Genomic DNA, 15671 nt, shown 5'->3' with positions numbered 1-15671 from the left:
CTCGATATTATAAATACATTTCAGAAATATTCCAAGCGCAATATAACATCACCGGTACTTTCGAAACGTTTCAGAAATATTTCAAATGCAATATAACATCACTGGTACCTTCGAAACGTTTCAGAAATATTTTAAATGCAATATAACATTTTTGATATTATAAATATATTTCAGAAATATTTCAAGCGCAATATAACATCACCCGAACTTTCGAAACGTTTCAGTAATATTTCCGTTTATGTGTGTATACATAAGTATTTTTCATAAAATTTGTCATTTTTCAAATTTTCCATAATGGACACGTGCATAAAGTTTTTCAATATTTATACCTTTCATAAAGTTATGGATCTTTAATGATTATGCATACTGAGCTACGTCCAGTCAAGAAGACCGAAGTGAAGATTTTTTGACGGAATACGAATTGGGCGTCATAATTCTCATTTGTCTTGTTGAATCTACCAATTTTCTCGAACAATATCTCTTAAGGGACAACACCACTGTGACGGCTTCAAAAAATCGATTTTTTGAAAACCATCTAGAAAAATCTAGAATACATTTAAGAATAGAATGCCGTTGGTCCCAGGTCGAAAAAATAATTATTTTGGGAGATATAGGAGATATGGGAGATGCCAAAGGGACTCGTGAGAACGGGTCCGAAAGTGTGGTCCACACCGAATGCGTGTTTACTTTAAAACCAGTATAACATTGACCAGATACTTCCAAATTCCAATGTTTAGAATATTCAAGTATTGGACGTGGTGGTTTCGAACGCCTTAAACGGATACATATAAATATTCGTTATTTACGTCTGAACTATATAAGAATAAACAAGCAGTGTTTATATTTTAACTAAACAATTCATCAACAATTAACATTCCTTTTTGATTCCTGGGTGACCGGTTTACACTAATTGTAATATTATAATATTTATTCACATTCTTATTCTACGTATATGTTTATTAAAATTACCGTCGTACTTATATTAATTCAAATTAACGCGCCTTATTTATTCGCGTTTTATCCGCGAGTAAGCGCTGAAAAACCCTAAAAATATGGCATCACGTCGCATACTCGAGCGCAAGTGTCGAGCGTCGCGCGCCAATTTTTCGCGCATCACCGTCGCGCAGCGTCGTGCACTCTTCCATCCTTCATTCTCGAGCTTTCTTGTTCTTTCGCACCGCGTTTCACAGGTCGTTAGATACCACGGATCTCTTGAGAAAATTACAGAAACCCACGTGGCAAGAAAAGTGGATATTTGGTAAGTAAATGTTTAATTTCCAATAAATGTGTAGAGGATTAGACCAAAAAATATCCTCAGCTACTTGGCATAATTACATATTTACGTGCATATTTGCTATGTACGCGGTTCTGCAGTTTGCTTGCTAAATCGGCTATCCTTGGCCACCACGTGTTGAATGGTATGCAATTGAAATACCGGCTTATGTGTGAACAGAAAGTACTATACTGCTTATAATTTTTTGTCAAGCTGTGAATTAAATAAAATAATTACGATCGTTGACTTCCCAACTATGAAACATCTATAATATTAAATCTTTTTATAGTTTACTCAACAAGGTTATTTCCTAACCGCAGTTGACCTCTCACGAGTGAGTACTCGTTTGCTTTTCCACAGAATTGAAAAAATCATGCTACGTATTTGAAGGATAACTTTTTGTCAGAATAACTTTTCCTTTGGAGAATCATTGTGATCTGGATGAACTAAGAGTGTTTGACCAAATATTTAGAAAAAGTCAGAAATAGTGGAAATTGTGTGTGGAAATTTCTGGTTTTTTTCTCATATTTTTTGGTTAACAGATCTTCGTTTATCCAAATCAGAATGATTCACCAAAGAAAAATTCGTCCTGATAATTATCCTTCAAATTGCATAATGATTTTCCCCCTTGATGGAAAATCACACGATACGGCATAATTGCCTTATGCAGTATTAAATTATGCATATTCCGATATTCGTATAGTGTCGCGATTTATTAATAAAGGCTAATTTTAATTTATACTAAATTGTTGATCAATTGAAACTTGAAGATACGCCGACCGTTATCAAACTTCGGTTTACTTTTCACTAGTTAATTACTGATTGAGGCCTGTATATTCAAAACTGTACGTTTTTAACATTTTAACTATAATTATTATAGGATATTATTATGCATTATAATTATTTTTCACGCTATACATATAGACGGGCCCTAATGAAACACTTAGTGTATCTCACTGGCCCAAATAGAACAAGGCTATTTCATAAAAAGCTGTATAAGGCATGTACAGAGCTCTGTATATACGTCCTATGTCAGCTTCAGTTTTATGCACATTCCTATCATTGTTGATTATAAAATAGCAGAATATACTCTCACAAAACATTCTGCTTATACGTTATTTCAATCTGGCGTATACCACCTTGAGCCTCGTGTAATCTAGCTTTAGTTAGAAAGATATCAGACTAGGTGGAGACCGCCGATCAGTAATTACATGTTATTTGCTTTGAATCACACTCACGTATTTACAACTAAATCTTGAAACATCTGTAATAATTGCAGGAAAAGGTTGAGCAGCTGACAGTCAACTGTGTATTCGAAATATACAACATACGTTTTAGGTAAGACTATTATTAACCAATCATTTAGTTTATGTTTGATCAAATGATTGGGTAACCAGCTACCATTCGATTGGCAATCACACTAATCTAATATCAATAGTGGCATGACGTCCATATTTTCAGTGTATATTTTATGTTAAACAACTTAACTTTGCAGTCAACTGTATAGTAGACCCTGACAAACATTAGTTCTCGGACTGTTTTCAGAATAAACTTTTATTTTCCTGCACATCAAATGAGAAATTATTGACTGACCTTTTGTTATTCAAAGTTTTATGTTTGCAACATTGAATATTATACTTTATTATACTTGTATTATTTATGATATTTGATTTCAGAAAATGACACGTAAAAGAAAAAGTAACGACTGCTATTCAGATAGACATAAACGTCGACTCGTTGAACAACAAACTAAATTAAGTATTATTAGAATGAAGCACGTTAAGCACGTATAGTACGAAATGTAAAGTCGTGAACCAAACGCTTTTTTTAAAATATACATGAAAATAAGTATAGTTTTTTCTCGATTTAAACTTATTATTATAATATTATAATAATTAAATTATTTTTAAATCAATAATGCATATGAAAATATAGGTTATAATAATTAAGCTGATACAGGGCAGTCTTTTGCTATACACCATATTTACTAGTATAGTAGTAACTATACGTAGTAACATGTACTACGTGTATTACGTAACATTTCTTCGTAAATATTGTGCAGAGCAAAAGACTGCCCTATATCAGCTTAATTATTATAGCCTATATTTTCATATGCATTATTGTTTCCAAAATAATATAAACATAATAATATAATAATAAGTTTATATTGAGAAAAAGACTATACTTACTTTCACGTATATTTCGAAAGAAGCCTTTGGTTCACGACTTTACATTTCGTACTACGCACTAGTATAGTATGTGTAGTAGGGTGGGCCAAAAAAAATGAGTATTTTTTTTTTTACTTTATACTCTGAAAATCGGTTGCTAGATACCTCTAAAGAATTCTCACCAAATATGAGCTCTTAATTTTGATAACAAGGTCCTCCGCTTTACAATTTTGCATTTTTTCCTGAGTATTAGAAACAAAAATTCATATCTCTTTGACAACTGTTCGTTAAAAAATATCTCCCCTCATATTCTTGTAGGAAATCGAACGCTCTACAAAAAAGGTCTCTTACAATTTTTTCGTAAACCTTACCGTTTAAAAGATATCAAAGCTTAAAGTTTGATTATTTTGAGAGAAATTTCTGTTTTGCTTATGAATTTTTTAACTCGCTTACAAAAAATTTTGATGAATTGCACAACTCATAGTTTTGTAGGAAATTAACTGCTCTACAAAAATGGTGTCTTATGATTTGTCGATTAAGTTAAGCGTTTAAAAGATATTCATCGTCAAACTTCAATGCATACTAATTTTAACAGTTTTTGATGAATAATTCGAAAAATTTCAATTTAATTTATAAGTTTCATGAAAATTTATTCCAATGTGAGTTCCTAAGAAAAGAGAAATGTTTTAAACTATTTTTCTTTAATTTTTTTAGTTCTATATAATATATATTTTTTAATTTTCAATTTTTAATATATATTTTTATACTATTTTTCTTTTATTTTTTTAGTTCTATATAATATATGTAACTATATATATATTATAATATATAGAACTAAAAAAATAAAAGAAAAATAGTTTAAAACATTTCTCTTTTCTTAGGAACTCACATTGGAATAAATTTTCATGAAGCTTATAAATTAAATTGAAATTTTTCGAATTATTCATCAAAAACTGTTAAAATTAGTATGCATTGAAGTTTGACGATGAATATCTTTTAAACGCTTAACTTAATCGACAAATCATAAGACACCATTTTTGTAGAGCAGTTAATTTCCTACAAAACTATGAGTTGTGCAATTCATCAAAATTTTTTGTAAGCGAGTTAAAAAATTCATAAGCAAAACAGAAATTTCTCTCAAAATAATCAAACTTTAAGCTTTGATATCTTTTAAACGGTAAGGTTTACGAAAAAATTGTAAGAGACCTTTTTTGTAGAGCGTTCGATTTCCTACAAGAATATGAGGGGAGATATTTTTTAACGAGCAGTTGTCAAAGAGATATGAATTTTTGTTTCTAATACTCAGGAAAAAATGGAAAATTGCAAAGCGGAGGACCTTGTTATCAAAATTAAGAGCTCATATTTGGTGAGAATTCTTTAGAGGTATCTAGCAACCGATTTTCAGAGTATGAAGTAAAAAAAAAAATACTCATTTTTTTTGGCCCACCCTAATGTGTAGTAACATTTACTACGTGTGTTACGTAACATTTCTTTGTAAATATTGTGTAAAGCAAAAAACTGCCCTATATCAGCTTAATTATTGAAACCTATATTTTCATATGCATTATTGTTCCCAAAATAATATAATTATAATAATATAACGATAAGTTTATATTGAGAAGAAGACTATACTTACTTTCATGTATATTTCAAAAGAAGCCTTCGATTCACGACTTAATATGGACATGAGTCTGTACGATTTTATAATGTATTTGAAAATAAATAACTTTGTAAGATACCTATATAATTAATCATTTTACTCAGATTCAGGACTTTCTTTATTACCTGAAAGATTTTTGAAATGTATTGTGGAATATATCAGAAATATTTTCACTATATCTTTCGGAAATGTTTCAGCAATATATCAGTCACCATTTTCAGATATATCGCTGAAAAATTTCTGAAATATATCGCGGAAATATTTCTGACATATTACCGAAATGTTTCTGACATATTTTTGACATATGTCAGCTATAAAACGTTAGTTATATATGCGGACATGGACATATTTCTGACATATTTCTGAAATGTTGCAATGGAATATAACATGTTTCTGATAAGACATTTCTGAAACATTTCTGAAATATATCGCGGAAATATTTCTGACATATTACCGTAATGTTCCTGACATATTTCTGACATATGTCAGCTATAAAACGTTAGTTATATATGCGGACATGGACATATCTCTGACATATTTCTGAAATGTTGCAATGGAATATAACATGTTTCTGATAAGACATTTCTGAAACATTTCTGAAACATATTGTGCTGTGTGGGTTAATAGTAAAGTGGCCATTAGCGCCCGTAGGCATAAGGAATTTTCTAGATTTGTTACCGATCGCGGTTAGTGCGTCGATTGGGATTTCAGTTTAATTTTTGTCGAGTCGTTTATTATTAAGTTGGCGATTAGCGCCGTAGTTGGTAGAGGACGGTCGCGGCTAGCGCGTCGAGTCACCCGTTGTCTTTAGTTTTGAATTATCGTTTAATTTTTTTCAGACCGCGACTAGCGCGAGGAGGCATAGGAGCCCGTTTAAATTTAGTCCCGTTTTCTTTCTTCTTTCCTAGTATGTCATTCTTATTTTCTTTGGTTTGTTACCTCTAAGTAATTGAGTATTAATCGCGAATAGCGAATTACGATTGATTATGTCTATTGCGGTCAAAGGATTTCGGTGCGACGTTGAATTCTGAAAGACCCGCTCTGACCTTGAACGAATTTTAGACAAACAATTCTCGGAATCGTCCGATGAAAACAATACTCGGAATCGTCCGACGTGTTTCGACTCGACGGTGAGCGGCATGCGGTCACTGGATTTCGGTGCGACGTTGAATTCTGAAAGACCCGCTCTGGCCTTGAACGAATTTTGGACAAACAATTCTCGGAATAGTCCGACGAGTTTCGACTTGACGGCGAGCGGTCCGGGACCGTGAGAAAGAGTTTCTTTGACCCTGAAAGATTCTCGGAATCGTACGACGAAAACAATACTCGGAATCGTCCGACGAGTTTCGACTTGACGGTGAGCGGCCTGCGGACAACGGATTGCAATGCGACGTTGAATTCTGGAAGGTTCTAACGTACAATCGATGATACATCATTTCCGTAGCTTCTAGAAGTTTTTAAAGGATTCTGTGTGCCTGGTGGGAGAAATACGGCTATAAAAGGCTGAATTTCAGGTCAGAAAGACAGTCATGCATCTTCAGCTCTAATGGGGAGAACTCCAAATGAAGCAGAACTGAAACAGCGAATCGATCTGTTCTTAAAAAATATTCACGACAAAACCATTGTGAATCAGAAGTCAGAACTAAACAAAGTGACAAAAAAGTTCGCAAATCTAAATTTATCAAAAAAACACGTAACTGTTGAACATTAAAAAAATGGATTTCACAAAACTGAACAAAGTGGCAAGCATAAACGAATTTCTACCGACGAAGAAATTGACGGAGCTAGAAATTTTCAAAATCTACAAAGTCACCAACATGCGACGAGTCCAAACGAGGTTTGGACAGCGTGTCATCACAGATCTGAACGACGAATTCAGCGTATTCTTTCCAGCACGGATTGAGCGACTGCTGAACGAAGACGAGACCCAATACCAGAAATTGTTGCAGACGATGGAGGAGGAGCGGTTGCTCTTGCAGTATCTGGGCGGCCAGTATGGTCAAATTGAATTGAAAGATGCGTCGACTCTCGCTTAATTTGTACACCGTACCTGGACAACGTGTGCAGCGTCTCCTTCTTACCAGCATGGAGCGTGCGACTACTAAACGTGATCAAGAACCAATTGCATAAACTTAACAAAAAAACAAAACTTTCGAAGAAGTTTCCAAGTATTCTACGTTTCATAACGTTTGAGAAAATTGTACAAACATTTTCACGAAGCTTTTATTTTTTTTTTTACTGTACATTAACTAGATATACTACTACTACTACTACTACTATTATATGTTGCATGCTGTTGTTTACAGCTCTCTGAGACATACAATAATTTAGGATATTTAAGATATGATGTATCACTCACGCACACAAGTAGTGTATATACGAGAGTTCTAATCCAAAGATAGTGGCACTCCCCCTTGGCGCCCCCCCCCCCCCCTCCCCCCAAAATCCAATTTTTTTTTACAGTACCACTAATCGGATTATATTCAACAATGCGGTCATGCAAGATCATGCAGTAGGCAGAAGTGTGTGGTGAGAACGTAATGCTGGATTCAAATTCCAATCGAATGTCCACAGGTCCAGTTTTCAATGTTTCGTTCTGCTTGGAGCAATCGATGACGATAAGGGGAGCTTGGTTTATAAATTCGAAAGCTTCGAAAGCCAAGGCTCAGCTTCTTTGTTGTAGTAGGTCATTGGAAATCGAACATACATATCATAGAGAAAGGCGTGTTGATTATTGTATGCATCAAGATTCATATTTCCGTAGGGATAGCACTGGGAGTTGAGAATGAGTTTGACATCTCTGATCCAACAATGATCGAATACGCTGGCATTTCTCAGCGGCTCGTTTCTCCTTGCAGTTTGAATTCCTAGAACGACATATCTCGGCTTCTCAAGCTACGTCGGTGTCTTGACTGACCATATATGCCGCGTTGTTGATGGGAGCATCGGATGCACGTACGTTTTCCAGGAAAGAAAACTCATGGATATGGCCGGATCCTTGGCGATGTAGTTGCGTAGCTGGATTTTGGGTTCATCTGCTAGTTTGATGTAGGGCAACAACCACTCGATCTTATTTAGGGTGATTTTGAAGTTTTCCGTCGCCGAGGCCTGAATCACGGCATTCAAATCAGTGTTGGAACGTGTGAGAATTAACTTATGTTCAGCATTAACAACAACTCGGCAATAATCCTCGGCGAAGCCTAGCACATAATTTAACGGTAAAACAACATCGAAATTTCCAGCGGCATCGGTTAGTTCGTTATCCTCACTCAAACATCCGGTATTCTCTAGACTATATTGCTGGCCTGGAGTCAAGGATACGTAACCCTTCATAGTGCTGGTGATGCCAACATTTTTATTCCGATCAATCTCTACACCGTTCAACTCATAGCGAACTTCCTCAAACAAATGACAAACGGCCATATTAATCAATTTCGTACCCGTACTGCAGCCACACCATCATCCTTTGTGATTTTTCCATGAATGTGTAGAGAGCTTTTACCGGGCAGTAGACACAAGTCTTAATGTTGAACAACAATATGAATTTCATTGTTGTTCTGGAAGGTGGATGATGCAAACGGCTGATGAGCATGAATCTCAGAGTGCGCGAACGATTCGTCGAATACCACAGGTTTCTGTATTCTTATTATTTCTTCCATGGTAACACACACAGGATGCAGCGAACACGAATTCTTATTTTCCAAAATTTTCACGTAATTGAAGACCCAGGCTCTGGAGAAACCGAACGTTCAGATGTGTCAGTCTCCTAGGCGGTGTAAACGTTGTCAGAGGTGTCGGGCGACTGATGATTTTTGACCATGACGTTTGACTTTTACAACTTTTGCCCAACTTTCTCGTGTCAAACACGATTCGCATTATTTGAGTGATTTCACGTGGAAACGTACTGAAATCGTTTCGCAGCGAAAATTAATCAGCTCGTCGTCTTGATCGACTATTCCCAGCTGCAAATGATGTATCGACTGTACGGCGATTGGTAGGTAAATGACGCTGGTAGGCACTTCAACAATCTTATATACCGATGGAACGGTTGGGAAAAATTCGTGAATCGCGTGAGCTCGATGCTCGTTTATGTACGCCTCTGTGGTTATGCTATACTCAACGCGTAGAGTATTAACCTTCAGTATGGCAACGGGTAATTCAGATTTATGAGTAACGTTTTATGATAGCTCAACCGCCTTCAATTCCTATAATCGGCCGATGGAATTTTTCGGCTTCAAGTCTACCACATGATTGCACGTGACTTCACTGTTCAGCTCGTTGTTGTTAGCTTTCGGACTAAGGATGATGTCGGAGGGTAGCTCCTTACGCAGAAAATTTTCAATATCCTCAATTTCATAGCTCTCCGTGGGTATCGTGATGCTCTTTCTGCTGTTGTCCACTCGTTTCAGGTAAAATTGATTACTCGTCTCGTGAATATTGGGTATTGAATTAAATGTCTGGAACTCGACGAGACCGAGAACATGGTTCTTCTCCGGTGATTACTCGATTGGGGGGAAAATGTTGAATCTCCAGCACGGAGGATGTGCCTGACAGTGTTAACGTCAACGATTCCGACATGACTAATGCTTGCTCATGTAACACTTGTCTTTTTATAGTTGTTCGCTGAGAAATTTACGACACAAGTGGCCGCAAGTCACAGTATCATATTGCTGATACCTCTTATGATTGCATTCAACGCTACCAACATTGAGATACCTCATCAAGTCTTTAGGCGGTTTCAAATCACCAAAACTATCGAAATACACAACATGGTCACCATTTTTCTTGTATCCAACCCAATGTGTCCTCAGACCGTTTTTATCGTCAAGATTAATAATTGCGCATTCCAGCATTTTTGGTCCTGATTTTGGCGGATCGTTCCGCATGAAAACACCACGAAAATGTAAAATTTTCATATTTTTAGCATAGTTGCGTAAATCAATGTTGGTAAGAGTTCGGTGTGGTAGCTTCATTAGTTTTTTGGCGGACGTAAGTACAGGCCCATTCCGCTGCGGTAGGGTCGCAGGTATAATCCCTTGCCCAAAGCAATCGCCTCCATTGTTGTATTGTGCCGTTTGGTTTCATTCAACCGATGTTGTTTGACACCAGCTTCGTTGACAGCTTTAGCTATACCCGCAGCACTACCTGCAAAAGCCCCAGTAGCGCTTAGGCCAGCCAGAATTGGAATGAGAAACGGCAGGATGCCACCAATTTTATCAGGCACAGGTATGACGCGAGGCGTACAAACATTCTTCCCAGTCCCACGCGCGGACGCACGTGCGCCCGCCAACGCCGACTCGACGGCTTTATAACCCGGTCGCATGGCGACCTTTGCTGCTGTGATGATGGATTCAAGATTCACAGTTCTCTTTCGCTGTTTACTCTTCCCGCCAGTTCGAGATTTTTTCTTCGCAGCCGCTCCAAGTTTCGACCGCTTCGCAGCGTCATCTTACTTCTCGTTTTAATGCTAACAAAGCACCATGAGATTTCAAGATCAGCCCGATAAAATACCTATCGCGAATCTTAATGAAATGGTTCGACGTGGTAAGAGAAAGATAGGAAAACGACATGGAAAATTGCTGCCAAATACCGTGAGAGCAATGTTTTGCGGGCCATCCAATTGCGGTAGAACTAACGCTCTTCTCGCACTAGTTACCCACGGCAATGGATTGCGATTCAAAAATGTCTACGTCTATTCAAAATCTCTCATCCAGCCAAAGTATCAATTTTTGCAAAAGTTACTAGAACCCGTGCAGTGAGTGGGTTATATCCCGTTTCGCGAGAACGATGAAGTTGTAAAACCGGAAGATGCTCGCCCCAACTCTGTTATGATTTTCGACGATGTGGCCTGTGAAAAGCAGGATAATATCAGAGCATATTTCAGCATGGGCAGGCATCACGATATCGATAGCTTTCATCTAAGTCAACCGTATGCGCGCATTTCAAAATACCTAGTGCGCGACGATGCAAACTTATTGGTGCTATTTCGGCAAGATGATATGAATCTGAAACATATCTGCAACGATCATGTAAACACTGACATGACGTATTAGCAATTTAAAGACTTGTGCTCGGCATGCTGGAATGATGACAATTACAGTTTTACCGTAATTGACAAGGATAGCGAAATCAATGAGGGGCGATGTAGAAAGGGGTTTGACTGCTTCATAAGCATAAACTAACATAAACTTGCACAGTTTTGTTGTAGCAATCGAGCCGGCAACATGGAGAGTACCAAGATTCGTAAGCATAGCGATACGTTGAGTAAGATATCGAAAGCATCTGATGTCATACGGCGGAAGCATAACATGCTCAAGTTGGACAAGGACAGGGCCGAACAGGTTATGGGAGAGGTATTCAAGCCTTCAGTAACACCGTTGCAAGAATTGGTTGATACCTCAAGACAGCAGCAGCAGCATATGAAACATGAAATTAAAACGAAACTACCGGATGTGACAATAAAGAAAGAAGAGAAAAAAGATGACGAGAGTACCGGGGATGACGATGATGATGAGGAGGATGAGGATATGGATGATGGGAATTTCATGGATGCAAATGCTAAAACACTGAAGTTTGGTGAAATTTCTGCTACAAGTACGCCGGTGAAGAAAACAACGGATTCCACGGCGCAATATTCGAAAATGTTCAGCACAAATGAAACGAGGGATTTGGGTACCACATACGGTGTTCGAAAGTAGACAAACGGTATGATGATTGGTGATACGCCGATCAATTTCACTGATAATCTGGTCAATGTGGAAGACCAAAGTTATAAGAGAACACCAGGATTACTTGAATTATTGTTTAAAAAATCGCCCGATGCATCGGTTGGAAATGACGCGGACAAGAATAATTACATAAAAATTGTAACAACGACAAATGCGCATCGAAAACGTCACCAAGCCGATGAAAGCCTTCGAGATGATTTAAAAAGCGCGAAGTATAGAAATTTCATTGCAAAACACGTCGGCTCGCCGAAAAAATCGGGCAAAGGCTTACCCGACTATAGGATTGCGCGAAAGGATGGCCAAGATGTTGATTACGTCTACTGTGATGATCCAAATGAAATTGTGGATCGCCTCCGGCTGCTTATGGCGTCACAGGCTGCAGGCAATACCAACCATTCCAACGGAATAGTTTCCATTATTGAGGAGTTGCGCGAGGCCGGAATCGCTTCTTAGTGACGTGTAAACATAAAATCATCATTTGTTCAGTGACCGTCCAGTGATGAGCATAGACATAATCGGACGACACTCGGAGCGTGGTGGTGGTAAAAAATTTATTCGAGAGCCTCCGGGTGTCGGATTCAAAACCATCAACGACAATCAGTACTGTTGTAATATATAGACAAATTTATATTATCGAATAATGGCCAGTATGAAGCTTGACGAGCCATCTATTGGCCAGCGATAGTTCTGCGTAGCGAGACGAGCTCGCGCGGGACCGTACGCGCCAAGATTAAATCCAGCTCTCTCTTCTCCTGGACTCCTTGTTAATAGGACATGACGCACAGTGCTTTATGTAAATAGTCATTATACATTAATAAACTACTTTAATATTAATTCCATAGAACCGCACTCCCTCTTTTATATCCACAAGTACGATGAAGACAGCAAACGATTGTGTAATATCGCTGATCCGCAGATGGAAAACGATGCCGTTTCCCTAAAAGTCCTCAATACCGCTTTACGATCTATGTCTGTGGATATTGTGGATACTTTTTAATCAAATTTTGAGAGTTTTGCGCATAATCACAACAAGGAGTTGAAACAGCTACGCATAAATAACAAAATCGTGGAAAACACGTTGAGTCGCATCGAACATATTGGGGAGCAAGCAACACCGACGCTGGGACAGACCAGCAGGAAATTAGTATCGATTGAGGAACTAGAGTGGTTGGACGGCAATTCGAAAAATTGATAGGTGAAGAGTTGGGAACAATGAAGATTGTAATAGCTGCTAAACTTCACAGACAGGCTCGACGCAACTATCCGCGCCGATTCGTAGATGTACGCGGACTGGATGAGACCTGGCTAGCTAATCTCGTCGATATGACCGCATACAGCTCGTACAACAAGAGATACGAATACCTACCAACAATCATCGATATATTTTCCAAGTACGCGTGAGCGGTGCCGATAAAGTCCAAGAGTGGAAAAGATGTTACTGCTGCCATGAAATCTATACTGATCCAGAGCCGTATACCTACACATCTGCACATTGATCGAGGCAAAGAATTTTCCAACAGCCTATTCAAAGCCCTCGTGAAGCATCACAATATCAACATGTATTCGACATTGAGCAACTTAAAGGCGTCGATATGCGAACGTTTTAATCGAACATTGAAGAATAAAATGTGGAAGCGGTTTACTCTCCAAGGATCGTACGAGTGGATTGATATTTTGGATCATTTAATGAAGTCCTACAATAACACCAGACATCGCACGATTCGAATAAAACCGGTGGATGTTAGCACGGAGAATAAAAAATAGCTGTATCGTAGCGTGTACAAGCCTCGGCAAATCAAACGAAGTGATCGAGTGCGAAAATTCAGTGTAGGCGATCGAGTTCGAATCAGCAAGTACAAGAATGTATTCGAAAAAGGCTATACACCCACACGGAAGGACACACACGCACGTGAGTACGCTCTGCACGTCTGCTCCTCTCTCTTCCTCGACCTTTTTCTGCCGCTTTCCGCCCTCGGGCGCTCTTCTTTCAGATTCTCTTGCATGCGCCTTTCTGCAAGCCCGCTTGGCACTTGCAGTTTCTCTGCTACAAGCCTCTCCTGCCTGTCCTTCCTATTTTGTCTGGAACTGCCTGTTTGGACATAACCTCTACCTGTCAACGGTTTTGCTGCTCAAACGTCTCCGGCCTGACCACCTTGACCAATCAGAAGTGCTGCCTTTTTTTACTGCTCTGCTGCCCAGTGACACATCTCTGTTGTGTACCCGAGCCTGATCTCTACCTGCCGCTCCATCTAACGTACGGCTTGTCTACTCTTGACCTTCTCAACAACTGTCGGCAACTTACTGACTGTCTCCCACAAATACATGGCGCCCGCTCGTGTCTGCCGTATGTGCTCCAAAAATGTGGTGAAAGAGACCACCTTTTGCTCGGGCTGCAATTCCCACTATCATCCTGGCTGCTGCCGCAAGAAAATCTTGCAGACCGGTGTTCAGCATTGCTGCCCCGGTGCCACTCTTGAGTGAATACCGACCACGTCTAGCTCATCCGAGACGCTCACCGCCTCACAGACTACGGCCGCAGCTCTTGACTCGACTTCTATTGAGGCGATTTTGCGTCACCTTACAGCCTATATGGATCGTCGGTTTGATGCGCTTGAGTCTCGGCTTGACGCCCTACCAGCATTGCAGGCTCAGATTGACGCCAATACCGCCCGCATCCAAGAACTCGAGGCCCAAAATCACACGCTACAAGAGGCAGTCGAGGACTTGCGTAAGCAGCGCGATACTGATCACACTGAGCGCCATCGTGCTTCCGCTCGTCTGTGCGAAGAGGAGGTCATAATTTCTGGCCTTCCCTGTTCCTCAGCTGATGGCATTCGTCCTGCCGTCACCTCACTGGCTGCTGCGCTCGACCTCACCATTGCCAGATCGGACATCTTGGCCTGTCGCTTTCTGATCCCTCCTTCAAAGGCTCGGAAGGACACTCCGTTGCCACTCCTTGTGAGGCTTTCGTCCAGGGATCTCACCCATCGCTTATTGGCTGCCAAGAAGAATAAGGGGATTTTACGTACAACCGACCTACCCGTGGTTCAGCAGGGACGAATTTTCAGTGTGAACGTAAATCAAGCTCTTTCCTCTGAATTTCATAAATTACTTATGTCCACCAAAGCTATTGCGAAATCTCGTGGCTTTAAGTACGTTTGGCACCGTAAGGGCGTCATTCTCCTACGAAGATCTGACGGCTCTCCTATTCACCGCATCTCATCGGCTGCCGCTCTAGCTGCTTTCGAGGCTCGATTCCCCGTGGCTACCTCCATCTCTCGCCTTTTCGGCCGCTGCTAGCTGCGACTGAAACCTGGCTCCACTCGCAGATCTCGGACTCTGTTATCTTGCTACCAGGCTACCACACGGACCGAACTCAGGTCTCTCTTGACGCTTGATGTCGTAAACGTGCACTCCATCAGCATCTCTTCCGGATAAAAGAGACTTACTCCTGATGGCGATTCTTCATTTAGATTTTAGATTTCTCTAGTTCCTGCTTCTCATGTTTCTATGTTTCTATTTTATTCTAATTTTTATCCTATTTGTTTTTTTTTTTTTTTCTAACATTGTCTTTGCCGTCTTTCACTCTTCCAATTTTTGCATCCTTCTATCTCTATATTTTCTACTCCTGTCTATTCCGTAGTTCTCTGTCTTTATTCTGTGCTCCTCTTTACACTATACATCAAACTAGGCTAAGTTTTTGGATTTGAGACTCTGAATATAGCTCAACTTTGTATACTTTTCTTGTTATTTCCCAACATTGCCATGGGAAAGATCTCAATAAACCATTAAACCATTAAACCCACTTGGACGACAGAAATATTCACCGTGAGCGAGGTGAA

At 39.2% G+C, this 15671-nt stretch overlaps 1 protein-coding gene and 1 long non-coding RNA gene across 2 annotated transcripts; one reads left to right on the top strand and one right to left on the bottom strand.

Annotated features, from left to right (window-relative positions):
* The first annotated feature begins 1115 nt into the window (after positions 1 to 1115).
* LOC124211133 (uncharacterized) lies at positions 1116 to 3688 on the top strand. Its single transcript, XR_006881397.2, has 3 exons — positions 1116 to 1258; positions 2553 to 2611; positions 2950 to 3688. It is a non-coding gene; the product is annotated as an uncharacterized lncRNA (long non-coding RNA).
* Positions 3689 to 7996: 4308 nt separating this feature from the next.
* LOC138190360 (uncharacterized) lies at positions 7997 to 8524 on the bottom strand. Its single transcript, XM_069133142.1, has one exon. The coding sequence runs from the start codon at positions 8522 to 8524 to the stop codon at positions 7997 to 7999; it is 528 nt and encodes a 175-aa protein (XP_068989243.1).
* Between the last annotated feature and the right edge of the window lie 7147 nt (positions 8525 to 15671).

The sequence above is a fragment of the Neodiprion pinetum genome, chromosome 2 (genome assembly GCF_021155775.2).
Source record: "Neodiprion pinetum isolate iyNeoPine1 chromosome 2, iyNeoPine1.2, whole genome shotgun sequence".
Taxonomy (NCBI): Eukaryota; Metazoa; Arthropoda; class Insecta; order Hymenoptera; family Diprionidae; genus Neodiprion; species Neodiprion pinetum.
The sequence above is the reverse complement of the archived record's forward strand: the minus strand, read 5'-3'. Positions and strand labels throughout refer to the sequence as shown.